Source organism: Mytilus edulis, chromosome 9 (assembly GCF_963676685.1).
Source record: "Mytilus edulis chromosome 9, xbMytEdul2.2, whole genome shotgun sequence".
Lineage (NCBI taxonomy): Eukaryota > Metazoa > Mollusca > Bivalvia > Mytilida > Mytilidae > Mytilus > Mytilus edulis.
In genome coordinates, this window is record NC_092352.1 from 13387076 (window position 1) to 13411160 (window position 24085).

The 24085-nt window shown below is 32.3% G+C and overlaps 1 protein-coding gene across 1 annotated transcript; it reads left to right on the plus strand.

The window, feature by feature from the left end:
* Positions 1-21306, plus strand: LOC139489531 (DNA-directed primase/polymerase protein-like). The gene is made up of 14 exons (XM_071276032.1): positions 1-165; positions 5627-5710; positions 7102-7180; positions 7815-7915; positions 8665-8711; positions 10101-10192; positions 11592-11665; positions 12081-12154; positions 12726-13019; positions 14718-14880; positions 15673-15776; positions 16388-16583; positions 18537-18619; positions 20855-21306. Exons 1-14 carry the CDS (start codon positions 122-124, stop codon positions 21010-21012), a joined length of 1593 nt encoding a protein of 530 aa, XP_071132133.1. The 5' UTR covers positions 1-121; the 3' UTR covers positions 21013-21306.
* Positions 21307-24085: the final 2779 nt, after the last annotated feature.

Sequence of the window (24085 nt, forward strand, 5' to 3'; positions counted from 1 at the left end):
GATTTGTTCATTAGAAAATAATTTTGGCGGGAGAGTTGCAAAATGTAAACAAACAACACTGATTTTAGTTACAGCAATTTGAAACATACGTATAGTGATCTTTCAGGTTTTCACAAGTATAATGTCAGTCACCACGAACAATTTTTATGGAGCAAAAGGAAAGAGGTATACAGCCGAGTCTTGAAAATCCATACCTGTCAACTTTTCAAAACGGGGGCTTTGCGTGCAAGATGCTTCTCATAGTCCTACAAAACCTTTAACGGGGCCTTCAAATATATTTTAATGTTGCTTTTTGGCTTCTTTATACTTTTACTAGCCTATAGCCATTATAAAATTAATTGTTTTGTTTAAATTGTGGACACAATTGCTCTTTTAATTTTTCATTTGGGAGCCTCCATGAGGAAAATCCCCCGCAAATAGTGACAGTTGGCAGGTATGAAAATCCCTGGACAAGGGCGGATCAAGCCATTTAAAAAAGGGGGGTTCCCAACTTTAAGATAAAGGGGGGTTCCAACAAATATGTCCCAATACCTGACCATGCAAGGGCTGAGTCCAAGTCGTTCAAAACTTCCATTTGTTACATTTACAGAATTGTTTTCTAAACTTAAAAACCATAAACAAATTCATCCACCACGAACTTGCTTTTGGATACAAAACCACAAAATTTTAACCCCACGAAAATTAAATATTTAGTGTACAGTATTTGCCCAGCGACAATGTAAAGTTATGGGGTATATGTGAGGGTGGATATGACCTTTATTGGGACTCTGGGATTGGGTGTTTTTAAGCTTTTGACTTCAGGATCTGGAAATTCTTTTCTCGAATTTCTGGATGTAGGGATTTAAATTTATTAAAGTTTTGAGACCTCTGAAATTTCGTGTTTTATTAGCCCAGGATTACGGGATCAGGGCCTCTCCGACCCCCCCCCCCTTTATATGTGATAAAAAAGTTCCCTAATTTTCAAATCCAAGGAATTTGTCACATTGGTCAGTTTGATCATTTATCTAGTTAAGTTTATTTTGTATGCCCCACCTACGATAGTAGAGGGGCATTATGTTTTCTGGTCTGTGCATCCATTCATTCATCCGTCTGTTCATTCGTCCGTCTGTCCCGCTTCAGGTTAAAGTTTTTGATTTCGTAAGTTTTTGATGAAGTTGAAGTCCAATCAACTTGAAACTTAGTACACATGTTCCATATAATATGATCTTTATAATTTTAATGCCAAATTGGAGTTTTTACCCAAATTTCACGATCCACTGAACATAGAAAATGATAGTGCACGTGGGGCATCAGTGTACTTGGGACACACACATTCTTGTTTTACCTTTAAAATAATTTTGTACATGTATATATATTTTTATATATAATAGTTTACAATGAAATTTGTTACATGCACACATATATAAATTGTGGTTTTTATCCAATGCAATCATAGGTTTGAAAGTTGTTTTCAATTTAGACTTGTTTATATTTCGTTTGTTTGAGCTTGTACAATGTATTATATTTTCCCTCTGGTTTATATAATCCGTTCATCCTATTTTGACTCTTGAATTCAAGAGTCTATCCTAAATTGAGGAAAATTAAATGGCCTTCCAAATTCTTTTCAATCCCTAACATCACTGAAGAGACATTAAACACTTTCAAGGTGAACAATGCGTCGAGGCATCCCCGCAGCCAGGCTGAACAATGCGTTGAGTCATCCCAGTAGCCAGGCCGAACAATGCTTTTATGCATTGACAATCGTGATGAAAATAATTTTCGTCTTTTTAACTCATTTTCCCCCGTAAAGCTACGTTTAACCCAATAAATATCAAGGTTTTCAAGAAGCTAGCATGTTACAGTATAAGAATACATATTCTTACTGAGTTTGACACCTAATATTTACCACAATACAATGAAAGATCGGTAGCGTCAACAACAGGGTTTCCCCTGGGTTAATTATTTTTTTCGCCACCTTCTTCTTCTTTCGTAGTTCCCTCCTGTTTAGAAGCACTCGGATGAGACCGATAAATGTTAGCAGTATATGTACATTAAAACACACAATAAATCCTCTGTAAAATATGAATGAACAGCATCCTCCACCATAAAAACCAGTGTATTTACAACAAGTTGTGAATTTATATATAAGCATTAATATAGGGACTTTTAAAGTAATGTAATATTAAAATGGCTAGAGATATATTAAATAAATTACATGTTCGTCAGGCTCGGGAATACCTCTTTGGCCAAAACAATATATTTTTTGCCACTTTATTATTTTTTTCGCCAAGTAACATAACTATATTTTTCGTTTAAAATTTACCTTTTATTCTACCTCTCCCCCCCCCCTTCCCCCTTTCCATTAAATAAGGTGATTTTGCTCCATTGTGTCTATGATTATTCTCTCAAACTTATTTTAGAGTTTACATTTAATGAATAACACACTAAACATTTACTTTAAAACAACAGATTTTGATCATTTTGTTTTTAACATAAAAGGGAAAAATATTCATTGTATTTTAAACAACTTTTCTAAATGAGGGGGCCACTACTTTTAATAATAAAGAAGATACAAGTCCTGGAATATAACAAAATTAATGGACATGTTTTGATTATATAATACCAGTATAGTTTGTAGGGAAAGTTTCTTTAATAGGAAAATACTGAAGTGCCCTTCTGTACTAAGAAGTGTGTTTTACAACAAAACAAAAGCTTTTATCACATGAAATTGATCCCTCATTTCATGTGTAGTCATAACATTGAAGGGCTACTCTTTTTCGAGGGGTTGTTACCAACCTTTTGGATAGATTTCTTCATAATGACAGTTTTCTTTTCTTGACCATCGTAAATGAAAAAGATGAGACGTAAAACTATATGCTTGAAACAAGCGTGTCACTCAAACGACTTTAAAGTAGTCTCTCTAATCAATGACATATATTAAAGTCAAAGGATAATTAAAGTTTTAAATCAGAGATTATTCTTGATTGATTTTGAACATTTTTCTTCACAACAACAGCTTTCTTTTCTAAACTATCTTTAAAAGGAGAGGAGACGTCAAAAGTTTGATTCAAACATGTGCGTCACAAAGTGGTAAATAAATTCTGTATGTGACATTTAGCGGAAGCCATTTAATCATATCATTTTGTCAAACAATTCAATCAACCACTTTATTTATTAGTCCTTTGTTGTCGATAGCTATAAAATGCAATCAGCTGATAATTGATTTTCTGTCCAAATCTTAATGAGCTTAAGGTGAATTCCGAGTATTGTCTGATCGGGTAAAGTCCGAGAAACTCAAAAAAAGTAAATAAACAAGATGGAGGAAAATATATTTCTTTCGCCAAATTCTTTCGCAAATGACGAATTTTTATCGCCACAATTATTATTTTTCGCAAAAGTGCGAAAATGGCGACTGCCAGCTGAAACCCTGGTCAACAAACAAAATAAGTCGTCGCCATTTTGTACAATACATGTGACCTTTTTGGTCAAGAAAATGTTATTTGGAAGGAAAGTCAAATATAATTTCATTATTAATTTGATTTATATAATGATAAAAATTACGAAAAAATTATTTTAAAAAATCCACGGAGAATAAAAAAAGCAAAAGGTCGCACTCCTTTTATGGAAAATCTAAATAAAACTATCCAATCAAGGACGCCAAAAGCGTAGTAAATATAGTAAAATGTCGTCTGTAACATTTTAAAATACAAAAATGTCCGACACTTCAGAGGACGAGTTTGAGGGTTTTCGGCGGGTGAAATAGAACTTGCTTGTCAAAGATATCAAATACAATTAGCCCAAAATGGCATAGGTGATGATTTCATGATAAGTGATGTTGAAAGTGAACTTTCAGATAACAATAATGATGAACCTGAACTTGTTGACGTAAATAATGCCGGTGATGCCCCCAACAATGATGGATGGCACCAAGAATTTGATATTTTTGAAAGAGGTCTCCCCCATCTGTTCCAGCCTAGAAATACTACTGGCCCACAAAATATATTAGGCCCAGAGAAGGATATCATTGATTTTAGACTGTTCCTATCTGACAACCTTTTACAACAGATAATTGAGAAAACTGATAGTTATGCAAAGATGCAAAAAGATATGAATCCTGACCAGAACAAATCAGCTTGGTCTTGTCCCTCCTTGCCTGAGATGAAGGCTTTTATTGGTATAACTTTCCTAATGGGTATTGATGTAAAGCCAGATATTAAGTCATACTGGTCTAAAGATTGTTTAGAAATCCCATATTTTGCCACTGTTTTGGCATGTGACAGGTTCATGCAGATAATGAGATATCTACACTTTACTGATCCCCACCTGCGAGTTCCACAAAGAGGGGAGCCTAATTATGACCGTACTTACAAAGTCAGATACTTTATGGACGCCCTTAACCAACAAATGAGAGACCAATATATATCCATACGAGAGGTGGCAATAGACAAGTGCATGATACCGTACAAAGGAAGGGTTGCATTCAAGCAATACATGCCAGCTAAACCAACAAAATGGGGAATTAAGCTTTGGGCCAAAAAGAGTGTTCTTCAAGATGCTGGAAATTATTAAGTTTAATGCTTACCGTCTGTTACAAATGTCACCTGGTCACCAGTGAGCAAACTACATCAATGACCTTTTGGGATTTTTCTAAATCAGTTGCAACTCAACTCATTGCAGGGTATACAACACGGGACAACCGTAGGGGGAGGCCATCTAACCTACCTGTAGAAGTCCAACTAACACAGAGATCTATTTATGAACATGTTTTTTGATGCACACTTTTAATTTTATAGCTAATTTCAAACATAGTTTATTTCTTTTTTAAAATTCAAATGAAAATTATTCTTTATATATAGAATGATGTTAAACATTGATTAAATGCAGCTGGTCAATCATGTTATTCTCTTATCTTAGACTGTCTGGAAAAAGGCGGAGCTTTGTCTATATTTAATTACTTCATCACAGATGTTGGTCAAACTCCCGCCAAATGCCAAGTTAGTGTTGGACAGTTCACATATAATACAAAATTTACAGCATTAGAGCATCAAAGACACAAAGTGTGTGGTTCTATTGATATAGTAATGGTATCAGAACACTCCTGGGGTGTTGCCAGTGGAACGTTTGTATTTATATTGACTTTATAGGGGTTCTAAGGGGGAAATTCAGTTTTTATGTCATTTCTCAGAACAATTTTTCATGAGAACTGTAAGGAAAAAATGAAAATAGAAACTTTATGGATAACCCCTTTGGCTTGACTTTGATATATATGATTAAAGGGTGTATTTTCTACAATACTGTGTCCCAGTTTTTGGATAATTTCTTTCTAAATGAATTTATAGGTCTCCAAAGATGAAAGGTGAAATGAGGTTTGGCAACCAGCAGTTAAATCAATATATCTTCTTACTGGAGGCATATATCAAAAATCTGAGACACTGTTTTGGAGATTGTATATGGTTGATTACAGGGATGAAAACAAATTTTTACTACCATTTGACATGAATGTGCCATTTTCATCCAAGTTGGAAGACCACTTTTTTGGCAATTAGTGAGCTATATTTTGAGATAAATCAAACCAAAAATAAATTTATATATAATTTAAGAAAGAGTTATATTTCAGCTTTAAAATGAGTTTTGATTTTTTTTTTAGGAAAATACATCATATTAGTAAAATTTTGGACGAAAATGCAAAGAAGCTGAAATCTGACAAAATTCCAAAGGAGTTCAGACCTAGGTAAGTGGTATATTCTTTTTCAGCTTGAAATAAGTTAGCTGTACATCTTGGGTGTAGTTAAGTTGACCAATCAATAAGGGTAAGATTTAGATGATTTGGTTTGTACACCACTGATTTTTTGACGAGCCTGTGACTCTTGTCGCAGAAAGCTTGACATAGGGATAGTGATCCGGCAGTGGCGGCAGCAGCGTTAGCTAACTTCTTTAAAGCTTTATATTTTAGAAGGTGGAAGACCTGGATGCTTCATACTTTGTATATGGATGCCTCATGTTATGAAGTTTTTGTCAATCACATGTCCAATGTCCTTGACCTCATTTTCATAGTTCATTTTAAATTATATCTTATTATAAGTAATAGGATAAAATATTTGGTATGTGCGTACCTTTGCAAGGTCCTCATGCCCGTCAGACAGTTTTTACTTGACCTGGACCTCATTTCATGGATCAGTGAACAAGGTTAAGTTTTGGTGGTCAAGTCCATATCTCAAATACTATAAGCAATATGTCTTGTATATTCAGTGTATGGAAGGTGTCATCTGACCTTGACTTCATTTTCATGGTTCAGTGGTTATAGTTAAATGTGTGTGTTTTGGTCTGTTTTTCTTTGTGCTGTATGTAACAGGTCTACTATATTTAGTGTATGTAATGATTGTAAGGTGTACATGTCTAGCTGGCAGGTGGCAGGTGGCATCTGACCTTGACTTCATTTTCATAGTCATAGTCATAGTCATTGGTCAATGTTAAGTTTTCTTGGTTAATGTTTAGTTTATGTGACAGTTGTAATAAAGATTTTTATTTAGTACGTATACTATCAACATAATATTAATGATTAGTAAAGAAGGCGAGACATTTCAGCTTGTACACTCTTGTTTTATGGTTGTATAATTTCCATTGACAAATATTTCAGGTATATTCAGGTTTTCAGAGAATAGACACTATACATATAGCAATCAGCAGCATGTGAAATATAGTGATGGGGGGCTACTAGGAGAAGGGTTCAATAAATCTGACAACTCCTGCTCAAGATGGGTGTACTGGATAAGATCAGCTCAGAAACTGTGTGTCATCAATATTATTTACACTTTAGTTGATGAACACTGTATTTCCTAAATATATGGACACAAAGCTACCCAACTTACACAGACCTTTTGATAAATGTTTTGTTTAGTCAGAAAGAAAGAATCAACACAAAATCTCATTCTTCGGAAATAAACAAACTTGACAAATTTACTTCTCATCATGCATACTTTTACACCTTTATATTCTATTTTTGATAAGATTTGAATTTGGAGTTTGCTTTCCTCTGTAACTTTGGATACCTCTGTTAATGTATCAAATTATCAAACAATATTTGTTTAACCAAGTTCTTATACTATGTATCATTTGTTGTAGAATTGATGGTCCTTCAGTAGGTTGGAAGACATTTTTTAGACAACAGGAAGCTTTCAGCTATGCCAGAAGAAAATCCTCAGTATGTTCAATGGTTTTATAAAAATAAGAAGATCTGATATAATTGCCAATGAAACAACTCTCCACAAAAAAACCAAATGACACAGAAATTAATAATTACAGGGATCCGTAAGGCCTTCAACAATAAGGAAAACCCATACCATGTAGTCAGCTATAAAAAAAGGCCCCAAAATAAAATTGAAAAATAATTCCGAAAAGAAAAAAAGGCCTGAATATCTCTTAATTATTTTGTTATGTTACTAATATAAATCTACCTATATATATACAAATGTGAAATATGTAAGATTCATTACTAAATAATCCAATAAAAACTTTAGGGTAATCATTTTTTACTTTTTAAAAAATTATTTAAAAGGCATAACAAAAAGGGTTGAAGGGAAACTCTTAACAAAAAAAAAATTATACAAGGTTGATTTTGTATGTTTGTTTAAAATCAAAAGTTTTAAATTTTTTATACTTTATATCTTTATATAGGTAATATGTTATGGAAACTTATCAATATTTTATCTTCTTATGAGATATCATATAATTTTCATATTATTTAAAAAGAATTGAACACAAGTTTTATAATGTTGTTTCTGAGAAAGTCTAATTCAATATAGATTTTTGGTTTTGGTATAAATATTTTATTCCAGGATCTTCATGTATTTTCCTATGAGAGTGAGAGTCTGGGATCAGAAACTGGACAGAGGATGTTTTTAGTGGCATCTTATCCTGTATTCTGGCATTATTATAGGTACATTATTAATTAGGATCTTCCCCTGTCTTGTCCGTATGTAAATGTATGTGCTAGGTAGATGTAGATGGATGCAGTAGAATGTGAACCTATGCATAGGTGTATGCACATATATTTTTCAGTTACACAAGTTTCTTCTATTGGTATTGTTGTCTTAAGTTACTGGCAATTATACCACAGTTTATCATTTTTATTAGTATGGTTTCAAATTATAAATTTAGATACTGTTGTTTCACTATGATTCATTGGATACCAATTTATCTGGGTATTAATTAAAAGGGGAACCATGAATCATGTGAATTTAGATGTTCAACGTACTACATATTTTCTGTAGGTTTGGCAAAGCCACAAAATTAGATATCTTCAAGGGGGTTGTAGTCAATCCACAATAATCTATACCAACATAAATAAATGAATCCACAGTATTGTATCATTACAGCTACAAAATATATTTTATTTTTGATTTGTTTAAATTCACTTTCCCTGAGATTGAAGGAAGCTTTTTTTTTGTGCTGTTCCATTTTTGAAATAGACTTTAGCAATAAGTTAGCTATTAAAGTATGAAATAGTGTAAACTTTTAAGGGGTGGTATGTTTTTTTTTAATGTATGTGCAGTGTATTTCTTAATTTGTCTTGTGTGTAAGTATTAGTTACTACCATATGATATTGTTTGAGAAAATTATAATGTATTATTAAAATTAATTTCTTACCATACAGTATGGATTGAAAAATATATTGACCTTTTCCAGGCAGTTAGATGAACAAAAGAAGACACATTACGAATTGATACCAGAGGGTATGTAATAAAGATACCATAAGGATAGTTACAATAAAACATATATATATGTATATATATGCCTTAAAATTGCTTACATCCACTTCATTTAAACTTTGGTGGATTATTGTCTCATTGGAAATCATACCACATCTCCTTATTTGTCGAGCATTTGACTTTTGTCGAAAAAGTGAGACATAGCGATCCCACATTCTGTTGGCGTCGTCGTTGTTGTTGGCAGCGTCCACAAATATTCACTTTGTGGTTAAAGTTTTTGAAATTTTAATAAATTTTTTGAACTATCCCGGATTTCTACCAAACTTGGACAGAAACTTATTTATGTATGATCATAAGATAGTATCCAGTAGTAATTTTTGTAAAATCAAAATTCTATTATTTCCATATTTTACTTATAAATTTAAATGGATTTATCTGCCAGGTAACATTAATATAACATTCACTCTGTGGTTAATTTTTTTAAAATTTTAATTACTTTCTTACACTATCCTGGATTTTTACCAAATTTGGACAAAAGCTTGTTTATAATCAAAAGCTAGTATCTAGAAGGAAATTTTGTTAGAATTTTGTACCTGTTTATCCATATATTACTTATAAATGGACTTAGTTTTTCTTCCAGTTAACACCACATACAGTCTACAGTTAAAGTTTTTAAAACATTTATTTGATTCATAAACTATCCTGGATTTTCACTAAGCTTGGACAGAAGCTTCTTACAAGCAAAAGATAGTATTGAGTGGAATATTTTTATTATTTTTTCCCCTCATTTTTGTTGAGCCTGCGATTAACCGTAAAAGTAGGTGAGACACTGGGTTCTGCAGAACCCTTACGATTTTTTTTTTATATAAGACCCTTGGAAGACAAAAAAGATGCATGAGATGAATGTCAGATGTACATGTCTGTCTAGCCAAGTTCATCGAACCTTGACCTCATTTTCATGGTTAATTGGTCATGGTTTAGTTTTCATTGCAAGGTCTATTTCTCGTGTACTAAAAGCATTATTATTTAAATAGATTAAGTATATTTGATTTATGAAATAATTGTATTGTGGCAGATTCTTCTGACCTTAATTTATTTTCACTGTTTAAAAGACAGTGCTATGTTCTTATGGTTAATAGATATAAGAAGATGTGGTATGAGTGCCAATGAGATAACTTTCCATTATAGATCAAAGTATGGTCTTCAACACAGAGCCTTGACTCACACCAAACAGCAAGCTATACAGGCCCCAAAAATGACTAGTGTAAGAACGGGAAAAAGGATGAACTTATCTTTATAAAAAATGAGAAACACTTATGAACCACATTAAAACAACCTTATTTGTAGATTAAAAATAGAAACACAAAATTGACATTTACTCGTACAGATTACAACAATATTATTGTCTTTCAGGATCAGTATGTAAGCTCTATTTTGATTTAGAGTTCCCGATAGAAAACAATAGAAATTGTGATGGAAGAGCAATGACAGATATTTTTATAAAGGTAAAGAATTTACAGCTCTTAATTTATAGCAAAATCTCTGATAAAATTGGGAATGCAATGTTTCCTTTGTGTCGTTATGGTGTAAAATGTGCATTTAATGATACACTGCAGATAAATGAAATTAGAAAATTTGGCATTCAAATGTTGATAAAAGTTAACTAAAAATAGGTTGGAGGTATGCTTTGATGAGTGGAGTGGATAGGTGGAGTAAAAGACCTATTGCCTATGATTCATAATATAAGAACATGTTCAACTTTAGACAAATCTGTAAATAATAATAATAAGGGTATAAAATAAACTTAACAATCTCAGCTGGAACACTGCTGTTATATGACAGGTTAATTATAAAAAGTCAAGGTCACGAGGTCCTTAGTAACAAAATGAATACAAAAGCATGAAACAATACCATTTTCTTTTCAAATTACTTAGTAATGATCTGTCATATGTTGGTGCTAACTTATTTTCCACTATAGTCGCCGTCAGCTGAAATTCGTAGCGGTTATCGGTAAAAATAATCGAAACTATCAATCGCGTTCACTCGAGATATAGTTTTTCACATTCCATTCATAAATCGCAAAAAGAAAAACCACTACTGACCTACCTTTTAAGTGATCGCACTGTAATAATCCTGACCTTCACTTTTTCATAGACGATTTTGAATGGTGGAATCAGCCATTGTTTTTACCGGAAGTGTTTCCGTGGAGTTCAATTTCATAAAATTTGCATAAAGCGCGGGAAACCTTATCACACCAATGAAAGGAACATTTCAGGAAACTGCGTACAGTGACGAATGTCATATGTAAACAATTGATCCTCATAGAAACGAAGATGGCGTAATTACAATGGAAAATATTCTGGAAAATGTGAAGGTCAGGATTATTACAGTGTGATCACTTAAAACGTAGGTCAGTAGTGGTTTTTCTTTTTGCGATTTATGAATGGAATGTGAAAAACTATATCTCGAGTGAACGCGATTGATAGTTTAGATTAGTTTTTCCGATAACCGCTACGAATTTCAGCTGACGGCGACTATAAAAGGGACATCTCTAAAAGGCATGCGAGGATTTTGGTAAGCACCATATGCTTGCATTACTATTCAACAATTTTATTCTTGGTAGTGTTTTTGGATAATATTGTTTATATGGACAGGCGCGGATCCAGAGGGGGGGTTCCGGGGGTTGGAACCCCCCCTTTTTTTTGGACGATCAATGCATTTGAATGGGGACATGTAATTGGAACCCCCCCTTTGTCCTGGGTTAGGAATCCCCCCTTTTTAAGATGGCTGGATCCGCCCCTGATGGATCTAACATTTGTCAAATGTTAACTTTACTGTGCTCTCCAAACACCTTTTATTCATTCAATCTAGTATATCTTTAAAGTCTAGACATTTATTTTCCAGTATGTTACCAGTTGGATGGATGAAATCTTCAAAGTCAAGTGTTCAAAAGAACATGTGCTAAGTCTGGATGCAAGGTATTTTATGAAGAATATTTAAGCAAAATATTTATCCTTTATTACAAAAATGTGCAGTGGATTCACCTTTTTTGTTTGTTATCCCCAATCTACAAAAGTTGAAATCTACAAAAATAGATAAAACCTCAATATTTAGTGAAGCATTTTTCAAAACTGTTATTTTCCTAAAAAAATGAGTTTAAGTTGCTGCTTATCTTAATATGACTTTAAAAACAACTCTATTGGAAGAACAGGCAATTGCTGTCATTATTTAAAACAACATTTTTTCACTTAATTAGAAAATGCATCACTAGTACTGTGACGTATCTGAAGGTAATCTATAACAATAAGACTGGTTCCTTTAAATTATCGCAAACCTAATTACCTGATGTCACAATAAAATAGGCTATGTATGATATAATTAACTTTTTTCCAGCACAGAAAAGAAGTTCAGTAGACATTTGATTTTTCAATTGAAGAGGACAGCATTTCAGAATAACATCCATGCTGGTAGGTTTTAACCATTAATAGTATTATGAAACAAAGTTTTGCTAAATTTGTAAGCATTTCTATACACTGACCATGCTAACATTTGTATATATTTTAACATACCTTTACATTTAAATCCTCATGTGAGTAAGTTTACTGTTCCCCTCTTCCAAAGAGTGTTGTTAGGTTGATGGGTCAGTGGACAAGACCAAATATGCAGATAGGGTAAACCTCTCCTTTATACTTCAACTGTTACACAATTTCAGTCATATCTTGTAAGTGTTATAGCATGGCACATTTAAATTTGTGATAATGCTAAGTTAGAATATGTGGGTTTTATGACAAGAGTGAATTTTCTTCTTAACCTTGCTGCTATAGAATTAAAAGGATACCACAGTAAAATCAAAGTTGCCATCAGAACATATCACATGAATGTTAACCTTATAGTCTATGTACATGTTATAACCTTACGAATGCTTGTTTGACACAAAACTATATCACACTTTCAGTGAAATATTATTGTACAATAGGTTATGTAGTTAATGAAGTTTTGAATTGACACAAACTTTGAAAGCAAAGATATATTTTTCAGGAAATTTTGTGCAGTTCATATTACAGAAATTGAAGGAAGAAATAAACAAATTGAAACAAAATTTATCAGATGTATTAGATTTTGATGAACCATCAATCATCTCACAATCTGACAAATCCTCTGACGAACAAACTGTACCATGTGAGAATCAATTGAATCCTCTGAGACATTCACAAGAACAGGATAAAAATGATGATAAAGCTTCTGAAATTATGGATGGATTTACTGAGGAAGAACTTCTATCTATGGTTGTTAGAAACAAACATAATGAAGAAACTTTATTTTGTGATCAAGGTAGGAAAGGCAAAATTTGTCTATTCTATAGTTCAAGACCACCTCTGATATTTTTACTAGCAAACAAGTAATTTTTTAAGTGTTAGTAGAATTTAAAAAAAAATGAATGTTAATTTATGTATACCTTTTTCTGCCCACCACTGCATAAGTGGAGGATGAATTAAGGATAACCCTTGTCTTTTACATCCTGACATTGGTTTCCATTCTTTAACTTTTTTTTGCTTCAACCAAATGTTATGAAACTTATGCACAATGCTTATAACCAAGGGTCCGGAAACGGTCATATATGCCAGTCTTTACCTAAACTGGAAGTAGTTTGTCCTAAATGAGTAATTGGGATTTAGGACAAATTTTATTTTTTTACAGAAATAATTTCGGTCATTCAATGTCATTTCGTTGAGATCGAGTTTCTAACATTGTCTAAATCGCCATTTTGAACTTATTTTTTGTTGTTATCCTTTTCCTGTAATAAAACTGCCACTCCAGTAAAGTGTTATAATCCTGAGGGCACTCCTAATAACTATAGTCATGCCTCGGGGAAATATTGGCTAATGATTGCTAATTTCTTTACCTGTGTTTTTAATTAATTTTTTTATTGATCACGAGCTCAGAACTAATATTTAAAAGAAATTAAAAGTTCATAACAACTGTCTGCATTATTTAATTACTTTTCTCAGCTTAGACAATTGTCAATTCTGATTTAAAATTAAATTAAAATTAAATTAATTTACGTAGAACAAAATATTGTTTCACTACAAACACACATGCTTTGTTTACTAATACGCATGCTTGAAATTCTCTTCTGCAAATTAGACACTAAATCGTAAATTAAAAATGATTTCATGCTAAATTAAACAAGTCCAACTATTATAATTAATATTCAAACACTATTAAAGGTAAAACAGTTAAAAAGCCGACAATTTCCTGTGAATTTGATAAACAAAACTAATCCCGAAATGAGTCCAGAATTGGTTGTTTTACTATTGTCGTAAAACATCCGGTTATAATTTTGTCTTCAAAATCGAAAGAAACGTAAGCGAAGTTTGAGAAATTTATCGTTTTGAGTCATTAAAATCATTTCATTTTTAAACTGGTGCCTTCCCTTTATTACTCAAGATCGATTTTAAGGAACATGGTAGGGAAATTTCTGAAGTAAATGCGATGCAACAGTTAAACAAGTTCGTTGATGCTACGAGTATGACTGTATGATTATACACACAATCTTTGTTTAAAAAGGGCACCAACTTTTAAGTTATCCCAAAATGACCGAAATTAGGTGAAAAAATTTCCGGATCCTTGCTTATAACTGCCATGCACAGATAGATTAAAGGTTTGAGTGGCCTGACCTTCTGTGTTTTTCAGTGAATTTAACATTTAAGCACTCTACTTTGCCACATCAAAATGTTCTGAAACTGATACACAATGCTTATTACCACCAAATGCAAATCAAATTCTTAGTTATGTGGCGTCACTTTATCTTGTTCTCAAGTTATGTCCCTTTATAGATGGAAAAATTGCTGAATTTGAAGTTGCTGCACTCTAAACTTTACTTTACCACAACAAATTGTTCTGAAACTTATACACAATGTTTATTTTCAGCTAACAGAGATCAAGTACGAATTTAGGTGATAAAACTTTCACCATTCTTGAGTTATGTATGAAATGTCTCTAATTTTTCATATTTTGTTCTTTTTTCAGGTGTTTACACCAAAAATAGAAATTTCAGATTATTTCAGTCCAGAAAATTTGGGAAAAATAATCCACTGGTCATTAGTGAAGACAATCTGTACATCCCGCCAAAAGATGATGTAATGTCTTATGAACATCTTATATTTAATGATTCGCTCATTGCTAATATTGAGTAAGTTATCTTTATAACATGTTGCTTTAAAAGAAAGACTTTTTTTCAGATAGATCTTTTACATATTTTCATAAAAAGTAAAACTGGATGTAGATAAAGTTGATAAACCTCAAATTTAAGTGTCAAACAAAAATTTAATTACTTATTTCCTAAAGTCTTGTATGCAAAATTTGTAAAAACCACAAAATCTATATCCACAATAATGCTAATTTCACCAATAATGGCAATTCATGAAAAATCATATTGTCCACACAAATAAATGAATCCAAAGTGATACAATTAATGGCTTTTGAAGAGGTAAATATGTAGTTTTATTGACTTTTGAAAAACTGATATTCACTGAGGCGAACGGCTGATGTGAATATCAGTTTTGCAAAAGACAATTAAACCACATATTTACCAAAACAAAGGACAGTAATTGTTTTATTCCACATTCCCAGAGAAATATATGTAATGGCAATTATTTACCAAAGTACATCAAACATTTTTTACCAAAATTATGCACATAAAAACATGCGACGTCAAAATTTTACAGGAACTTAAGGTGTATGCAAACTATGCAGTTTTGTGACCATTTTTTCAATCATACTGAAAAATTAATTCTGTTTAGCCATTCATTTATAAAATATGACTTTTGTTTAAATAAAGTTAACCATATCTGTTTATCTTCCTTAATCATTTTTTTTGGTCTAATGCATTAAATTAGATATTTGGGATGACTGTTTGAAAATTATAAGAGATCAAATTTAAGTTTGGGTTTTAAAATATCGTATTGTCATTTAACTATTTCAGGTATTCACCAGCACTGAGGATTTTACAGTTTGATTCAGAAAGTCAGTTTTCTAACAAATTTTCAAATGGTAATGTTCGGGCTAAAACTTCTGGAAAAGCTGAAGGTTAGTGTGCATAAAACTGAATAATCTCTTTCTTCTTGCAACATTTTAGCTGTATCAAAGCTGAATTTTGTTCCTGTCTTAAATGTTTGAAATCCACATATATCCAGGTGAGTGTGCCAGGATCTGTAGAGCCTCTTATTTGTGGTTTTTGCAATTTTTTGAAAACTATATTTATTTAGATAAAAAAAAAACACTTAAAACCACAAAAATTATCTGCTAGTCAAGATCTACAAATAAGTATTGTTAGCTGAAATCATCAGTGGACTCCTTTTAAGATTTACCCGGTAGTATAGGATAAACATGCCAATATTTGTTCTGAATCTTATTTCGAAATAGGTCCTCCATCCTTTTATGCTTTACTTTGGCTCAAGTAATCTAACTACTGTTCAAATTGATAAAACGCATGTACATGTAATGGTCACAACAAATCAAGAGAACAATCAACAGTCAAACTAATATATAATTCAATACAGACTGCAATATCCAATACACATAATCCAATAAACTGGTTAAGGAGAGATAACTCTCTTAAAAATATGCTTACTTAACCAAACATCTTGACCATACCAAACTTGCATAATGTATAACATTTGATATTAATATCATTACAGATGTAGTAGAAGGATTTACTAAATCACCTTATCCAGAAATTGATGATTTTATATCGTCTACATTAAAGACAGTTAGTAAAGCTGGTCGTATACGACATTGGACATACTTTAGCCAAGGAGAATTGATTGTGTATGACATTGTTGGATATAGATACTGCCACAATATAGAAAGAGAACACAAGAGTAACAATATCATGTTAGTCTTAAACTTCTTTTCAAAAGTGAAAAAAAATGTATAGGAAAAATCAGCTTAAATAATTGTATTTTAATTGTATTTAAATTAGGAATATAAGTAGTTTTAAATACTTCTATCTATAATGAAGATGAAAGGGGGTGGGGGAATGATAAACATTGAATACATGGACTTTTTTAGTTAAAAATTAAAATAAAGGTTGATTGATGTCTGTCCAGTTTCAGGATGATGACAATATACAATTATGGCCCGTTGAAGAGGTGAATATCCAAAATTGTCAACACGAGAAGGTTATTTCATTGAGGGCGCAGCCCGACGTGAAATAACTTTTGAGGGTTGACAATTTTGGATATTCATCGATTCTAAGGGGCCACAATTGTTTTATTATACCGAACTAACAGTGGAAGTGCATTTCGAACACAGACTGACGTTTGAAAATACATTTGTGTTCGATTTTCTCGAATATGCAACAAAAGTAGAATCTTTTTGTAAAATATTGATGGCCCTGAAAAGGATCGTTTATAAGAGACATCATCGGCTGCTGCCACTCTCAGCTCTATTTATGTCAAATGCCTTATTTCCACGTCTCTCAATGGGCTTCCAGTGTAACGTGAACGCTGCCATTTTGTTTATTTACGTTTGTGACGTCATTTGGGAGGTAACTCAAGTACAAATAAACAAACTCAAAAGGTTATTCACCGGTGAATAATAGGGTTATTCACCGCTGGTGTAAATTCTTTAGGGTTATTCGTCCTTCCTTCAATTGAATGAAAATTAACTGAATTATTCCATGTCACGTGATTACGTTTCACCCAATAGAATTGTTTGAAATATATGTAAGGTATAATAATATCTATTTATATAACCTCCTTTGTATTAAACTAACACCCTAAGTACCTCCTTTGTATTAAACTGACACCCTAAGTCACATTTTAAATGTTCTGACTGGCAAGGTCACAGTCAAACTGATGATATCGATATCACCCTACCAATCATTATTCTAACTCCTGACTTGCTGAGCATTATTTTATCTTCTTTGGTTTTGCTTCTAAATGTCCTGACTGTAGCAGAGAATTTCCAAATACTAATTTTAAAATCTGTTGTTTTATATGGTTCATGTGTGAGCATGCATTTTTACATCCATCAATTGGCAACTTCTTGTTCACTAAATACTTAGAATGAAATTCAAAACAGTGTGGCTGTGGCCATTGATTGACACATTAAATTCATCCATTGACTGGGACAATTTACGTGAACGTTTGTCTGTAACGACCACTGTTCAAGTCGTACCTACGATAGACATTTAAACTGTGGGGTCACCAAAGGTTTCTTAACGCCTTTAATTTTAAAATAATTCGAAAAATTAATCAGGGATAACCTTTATGTTTTGATTTATATAATTGATATAAATCAAAACATCGTGTTATTTCTGATTAATTTTTCAAATTACTTTATTAAGGTGTTGAGAACCTTTGGTGACCCCATAGTTTAAGTGTCTTTAAAAAGTACATAGTGAGCAGTAGTCGTTACATATAAACGTTCACCTAAATTGTCCCAGTCAATGGATGAATTTAATGTGTCAATCAATGGCCACAGCCACACTGTTTTGAATTTCATTCTAAGTGAGGGTATCAGTACATCTTATCGCTACTTGTCCACCATTAATATCAATCAAAAAGGTTAAAATTTGACAACACAATGGAAATGTGATTGTTGTATGACATTAAAAGTTCAAGAAGCACAGTTATAGTGACCAGTAGCTCACAGTTCAACTTTTAACGTTAAATTTTTAATACTTTAATACTCTTAGTCATATTTTTTGTCTAGTCAGTGATGAAATTAGCTTAATATTTTTTTTCTCTTTGACTTTCAAAATAAATTCATTTACAACTAGTAAAGCGGTTGAGACATTTTTAGCATGTGCTCTCTTATTATAATATTACTATTTTCTTCAAGGTTGTTAGCAGATCTCAAACGAGGAGTTTATTACCAGAAATGTCAAGATCCAGATTGTAAATCTATCAGCTACAAATCTCCAGGTTGGTATATATTATATAATGCAGACAAAAATATCAAATCTCTAGATATAAAGTAATCAAAATACAGGTGTAAACCCAAATCTCAAGGTAATTAACATAATGCTGACACAAAACTAATTATACCCCCGCTTTGAAAAAAGGGGGGTATACAGTTTTACCTCTGTCTGTCCGTCAGTCTGTCTGTCCATCGATCCGTCAGTCCATCAGTCTGTCAGTCAGTACCAGTACCATCCATCAGTCCATCCGTCCCATGAATATTTTTCGTTGCATTCTTCTCAGGAACTACAATACAAGGATTTTTTATATTTGGTTTCAGGGTTTATATAAGTCTGCTATACCATTTGATGCGTGTTCAGATCCATCACTGACAACTTCCTGTTTACCAAACACTTGTATTATTTTACACATGATACCAAGTTAAAAATTTTCGTCACATTTTTCTCAGGAACTACAATACAAGGATTTCTAAAATTTGGTTTTAGGGTTTATATAAGTCTGCAATACCGTGTGATGCGTTTTCAGATTCATTACTCAACAACTGCCTGTTTACCAATACCAAACACTTCTATGTTTTAACACATGATAGCCTAGTTGAAAATTTTCGTCATATTTCTCTCAGGAATTACAATACAAGGATTTCAGAAATTTGGTTTCGTGGTTTATATAAGTCTGCAATACGGTGTGATGTGTTTTCAGATTCATCACTCAGCAACTTCCTGTTAACCAAACACTTGTATGATTTTACACATGATAGCCAAGTTGAAAATTTTTGTCACATTTTTCTCAGGAATTACAATACAAGGATTTCTGATATTTGGTTTCAGGGTTTATATAAGTCTGCTATACCGTTTGATGCGTTTTCAGATCCATCACTTGACAACTTCCTGTTTACCAAACACTTGTATTATTTTACACATGATACCAAGTTAGAAATTTTCGTCACATTTTTCTCAGGAATTACATTACAAGGATTTCTGAAATTTGGTTTCAGGATTTATACAAGTCAGCTATACTGTGTGATGAGTTTTCAGATTCATCACTCAACAACTTCCTGTTTACCGAACACTTGCATATTTTTACACTATTAAAATTATCCACTTGAGGCGGGGGTATCATCAGTGAGCAGTTGCTCGCAGTTTCACTTGTTTGTCAGAAATTTATACAAAATACAGGCATGTGCTAAATTTCTATCAAGAGGTATGAAGAATACACACATAAGATTAATCTTAGGTAGGTATACAAAATACACACATAAAACTAAATCTCCAGGTATACAGATCTTATACATAAAATTTAATTCCGAAGGTACCATTTAACACACACTGCATGAAAGTATACATAATATTGACATAAACCATACATTTTAATAATTGTTAATTATACCCTGCTTTAAAAAAGGGGGGGTAAACTGTTTTACCTCTGTCTGTCCATCCATCCTTCCGTCAGTCAGTCAGTCCCATGAATATATTTCGTCGCATTTTTCTCAGGAACTACAATACAAGGATTTCTTTAATTTGGTTTCAGGGTTTATATAAGTCAGCTATACCGTGTGATGCGTTTTCAGATTCATCACTCGACAACTTCCTGTTTATCAAACACTTGTATGATTTTACACATGATAGCCAAGTTGAACATTTTTCGTCACATTTTTAACTACAATACAAAGATTTCTCAAATTTGGTTTCAGGGTTAATATAAGTCAGTTATACTGTGTGATGCGTTTTCAGATCCATCACTCAACCACTTCCTGTTTACCGAACACTTGCATATTTTTACACTATTAATATTATCCACTTGCGGCGGGGGTATCATCAGTGAGCAGTAGCTCGCAGTTTCACTTGTTGTTTATGATCTATTCACATTGACTTACATTACATACAAAATGAAATTTCAGTGGTGAAATAGGAATAAAAAATATTAAGTTGGGAACAAAAAATGTTGTTGCAGGAGTTTCTCACTACATTGAAGACCCATTGATGGCATTGAGCTGTTGTCTGCTCTTTGGTCGGGTTGTTGTCGCTTTGACACATTCCCCATTCCATTTTCAATTTTATTTGAATGTAGGGTATGAAAAAATGGCAGTTCTTAGTCCACTACAGTTATTTAATAGGAATTTGAAATAATGTACTGCCACCGATAATAGATTTTTTTGTAAATTTTTTTGATATTTGCAAATCAAAAGTATTTCAAAGTAATAAAATACCAATTAAATATATCAGTGATATGAAATTACAGATAAAGACATACCTAAAGAAGCACTGCCCTCATTCTACTTTGATGACAGTTTTGATGAGTTTGATGAAGGTGTGGATGATATGGACATTTTAAATGCTGCATTGGAAGTAGAAAAAACTATTGATGACAAAATAAATGAAAATAAGGATCAAACCTGAACTTCTTTTTACCATGAAATACTTATAGTGTTTTGATCATGTTGAGTCATTCAGGCTAAGATTTTAGTGTAACCGATGTATTTAATCTTACCTACATGTAAGTAACAACTGACTGTCACTTAATGTAATGGGCATGTATAGACATTGACATTAAGTCATACGAGATGGCTTGGTTCTTGTGGAATAGTTGGAAAGAGCTTTTCAAGTAACAACTTGATATCAGTTATTTCTTCAAGTACCTGTACTACTGTTAAACTTGTTTCAGTCGTCAATGAATAAAGCAAATACCATATATATTAATCTTGTTTATGATCAGGTGTTATATGGTTGGTCTTAGATTTATGCCTATCTTTATATATTTACTTCCCTTCATGTGAAAATGCCAGATTTTGATTGGATAATATATAAGAGGGTGATAATTTATTCTGTCCCATTGCTTAAGGGCAGACAATTTTGTTAATGTCACTCTCTTAGACCAATCAAAATTTGATAATTTAATGGACAATGAATTGAATTCACACAATTTATATGATTAAAGACAGTGCTCAAGGACTACGTTTTGGCCACAGAAAAACTTAAAGATTGCTATGTTGTATGGGTTTTTCTCATAGTAGAAGTCTGTGGTCTTTATTGATAACTTCTAAATCATTTTGTCTCATTGGCAATCATACCACGTCTTATTTTTATATTACACATTTCCTTTTGAAAAAGAATTCATAAACAAGATAGGAAATATCATTGTTTACTGGAAATAATGGGATTTTATCAGTTTTGTATGAAAGTATAAAATAAAATTGAGAATAGAAAGTTTGATTGTTTCGTGATATTTATTGATTTCAATGTGACTGAAATATACCAACAGTTACAGCTGTTGCCTGTATTCTCTCTAAATAGCAGAAAATTTCAATGTTTTTTTCATTAAGATCCAAAAATTGTCATATATAAATTATTTAATTAGAATTAAAGAACATGTTTTTGCAAATTGAAGGAAAAAACTTTTTATTCTTGAGTTCTAGCTATATAGGCAAAAAACACACTTAACTCTATGATATAAGTATTACATGTATAAAAGACACAAGTTTATTGCATTAAATGTGATGGCATGGCAAATAAGAATATTTAAAACATATATGGTCAATGAGTTGATTATATTTCACAATTTTTGAAATGAGGGGATAAAGCATTTGTTGTTTGTTGGGAATGTTTCACCATGGAAATTAAGAACATTTATATATGATATGTGACTACATGTATTATTAACTCAATTTATATTTCATGTTTTCTGTTTAAATGATAAAGAAGTTATTAACTAGACAAGAACATGTTCCAAAAAAATAAATTATTTTGACCTCTAAGTCAGTCAAGGTCACACAAAGGTCATGCTTGTACGTGAAACACCATTTTAAGCAAATGCTTTTTCATATCAAATATAAGTAAGTTGGGCGTAAACTTTTTTTCTATTCTATTTAGGTCCTTCTATTTTTGAGGCTCACAAAAATACATATTTTGTTAGCTCTAGCTCACCTGCCCAAATGGGCCATGTGAGCTTTTCTCATCACTTGCTGTCTGTTTCTGTTAACTTTTACAAAAATCTTCTTTGAAACTACTAGGCCACAATCATCATCAGAGTATATAGTTTAAAAATGTGGTTGGTGACCCCACTTGCCAACAAACAATGGGCACCATGGTATCAGGTCCGTTGGCGCCCAATATACTTTCGCACCCTACACGTTCGCACCTCGCACGTTCGCACCCAAGGTCCGTTCGCACTCTACACGTTCGCGCCTAATTTTAATTCAAATTCCAGTTGAATAATTGGAAAATCATCATTGTTGTTTTTAATTGCTTTCGTGTAAATACTGAATGTATTTATAGCTTGGTATGAGTAAAAGATTGAAGATTATAAATGAAAAACACAAAAGATAATTGTTTTTAACAGCTTGGTGACTTTGATCTGAAACAATGAAACAATAAAATATAGCAATACACTATTATAACCAAAACATGATAAAATTTATTCAAGACTCAAAAAAAAAAAAAAAATGTAGTCAGAATCTCACTTCATTTTGAAACAAGTCAATGAAACAAAGTTATACATGTTATAGTAATACACTAACCAAAACATGATAAAGAGTTATTCAACACAAAATAAAACGTTGACAGAATCCCACTTTATTTAGAAAGGAATAAATTTTTTTTAACAATACACTATCCAAAACATGATTAAGATTTATTCAACACAAAAAAATGCTGTATCACTTTATTTTGAGACAATGAAAACAATAATACTTATAAGAATACTACTTGATTACAAAGTTGAAATTGGGCGCGTACATGTAGGGTGCGAACGGACTTTGGGTGCGAACATGTAGGGTGCGAAAGTGAAAGGGGGCGAACATGAGTGGGTGCGAACGTGAATGGGCGCGAACGGACCCGGATTCGGGCACCATGGCCAACATGGCTTAAAAATTTTAGCAATAAGCCAAATACTGCATTTTACCCCTATGTTCTATTTTAAGTTAAAATAGAACATAGGGGTAAAATGCAGTATTTGGCTTATGTCTCTGAAACTAGAGCATTTAGAGCAAATCTGACATGGGGAAAAATATTTCTCAGGTTCTGATCTGTCCGTGCTGATAATTCCGTATGAATCGGACCATTCATTGTTCCGTTGCTGCCCCTGCATTAGTAATATTAAGGAAATGTTGCAGATTTTGGTTATTATTTTAAATATTTATTGATAGAGATAAACTGTAAACAGCCATAATATTCAGCAAAGTACAATCTACAAATAAGTCTGTATGACTAAAATTGTAAAATGACCCCTTAAGGAGTTGTTGCCCTTTATAGTAATATTTTTCGTAAATTTTTGCAACATCCAACCAACATAACAGCCATGGCTAAATAAAGATTCTAATATGACGTGCTTCTTAAGCTTTGTAAAGAAACCATACTTTATTATCCAATAAAATTAGTTTGCACATGCGTATATTGACTACGGCAGAAAAATGAATTTCGTCAAATTGATATGCATTTAATGTATTTCCTTAAATTAAACCACTTTCAAACACTA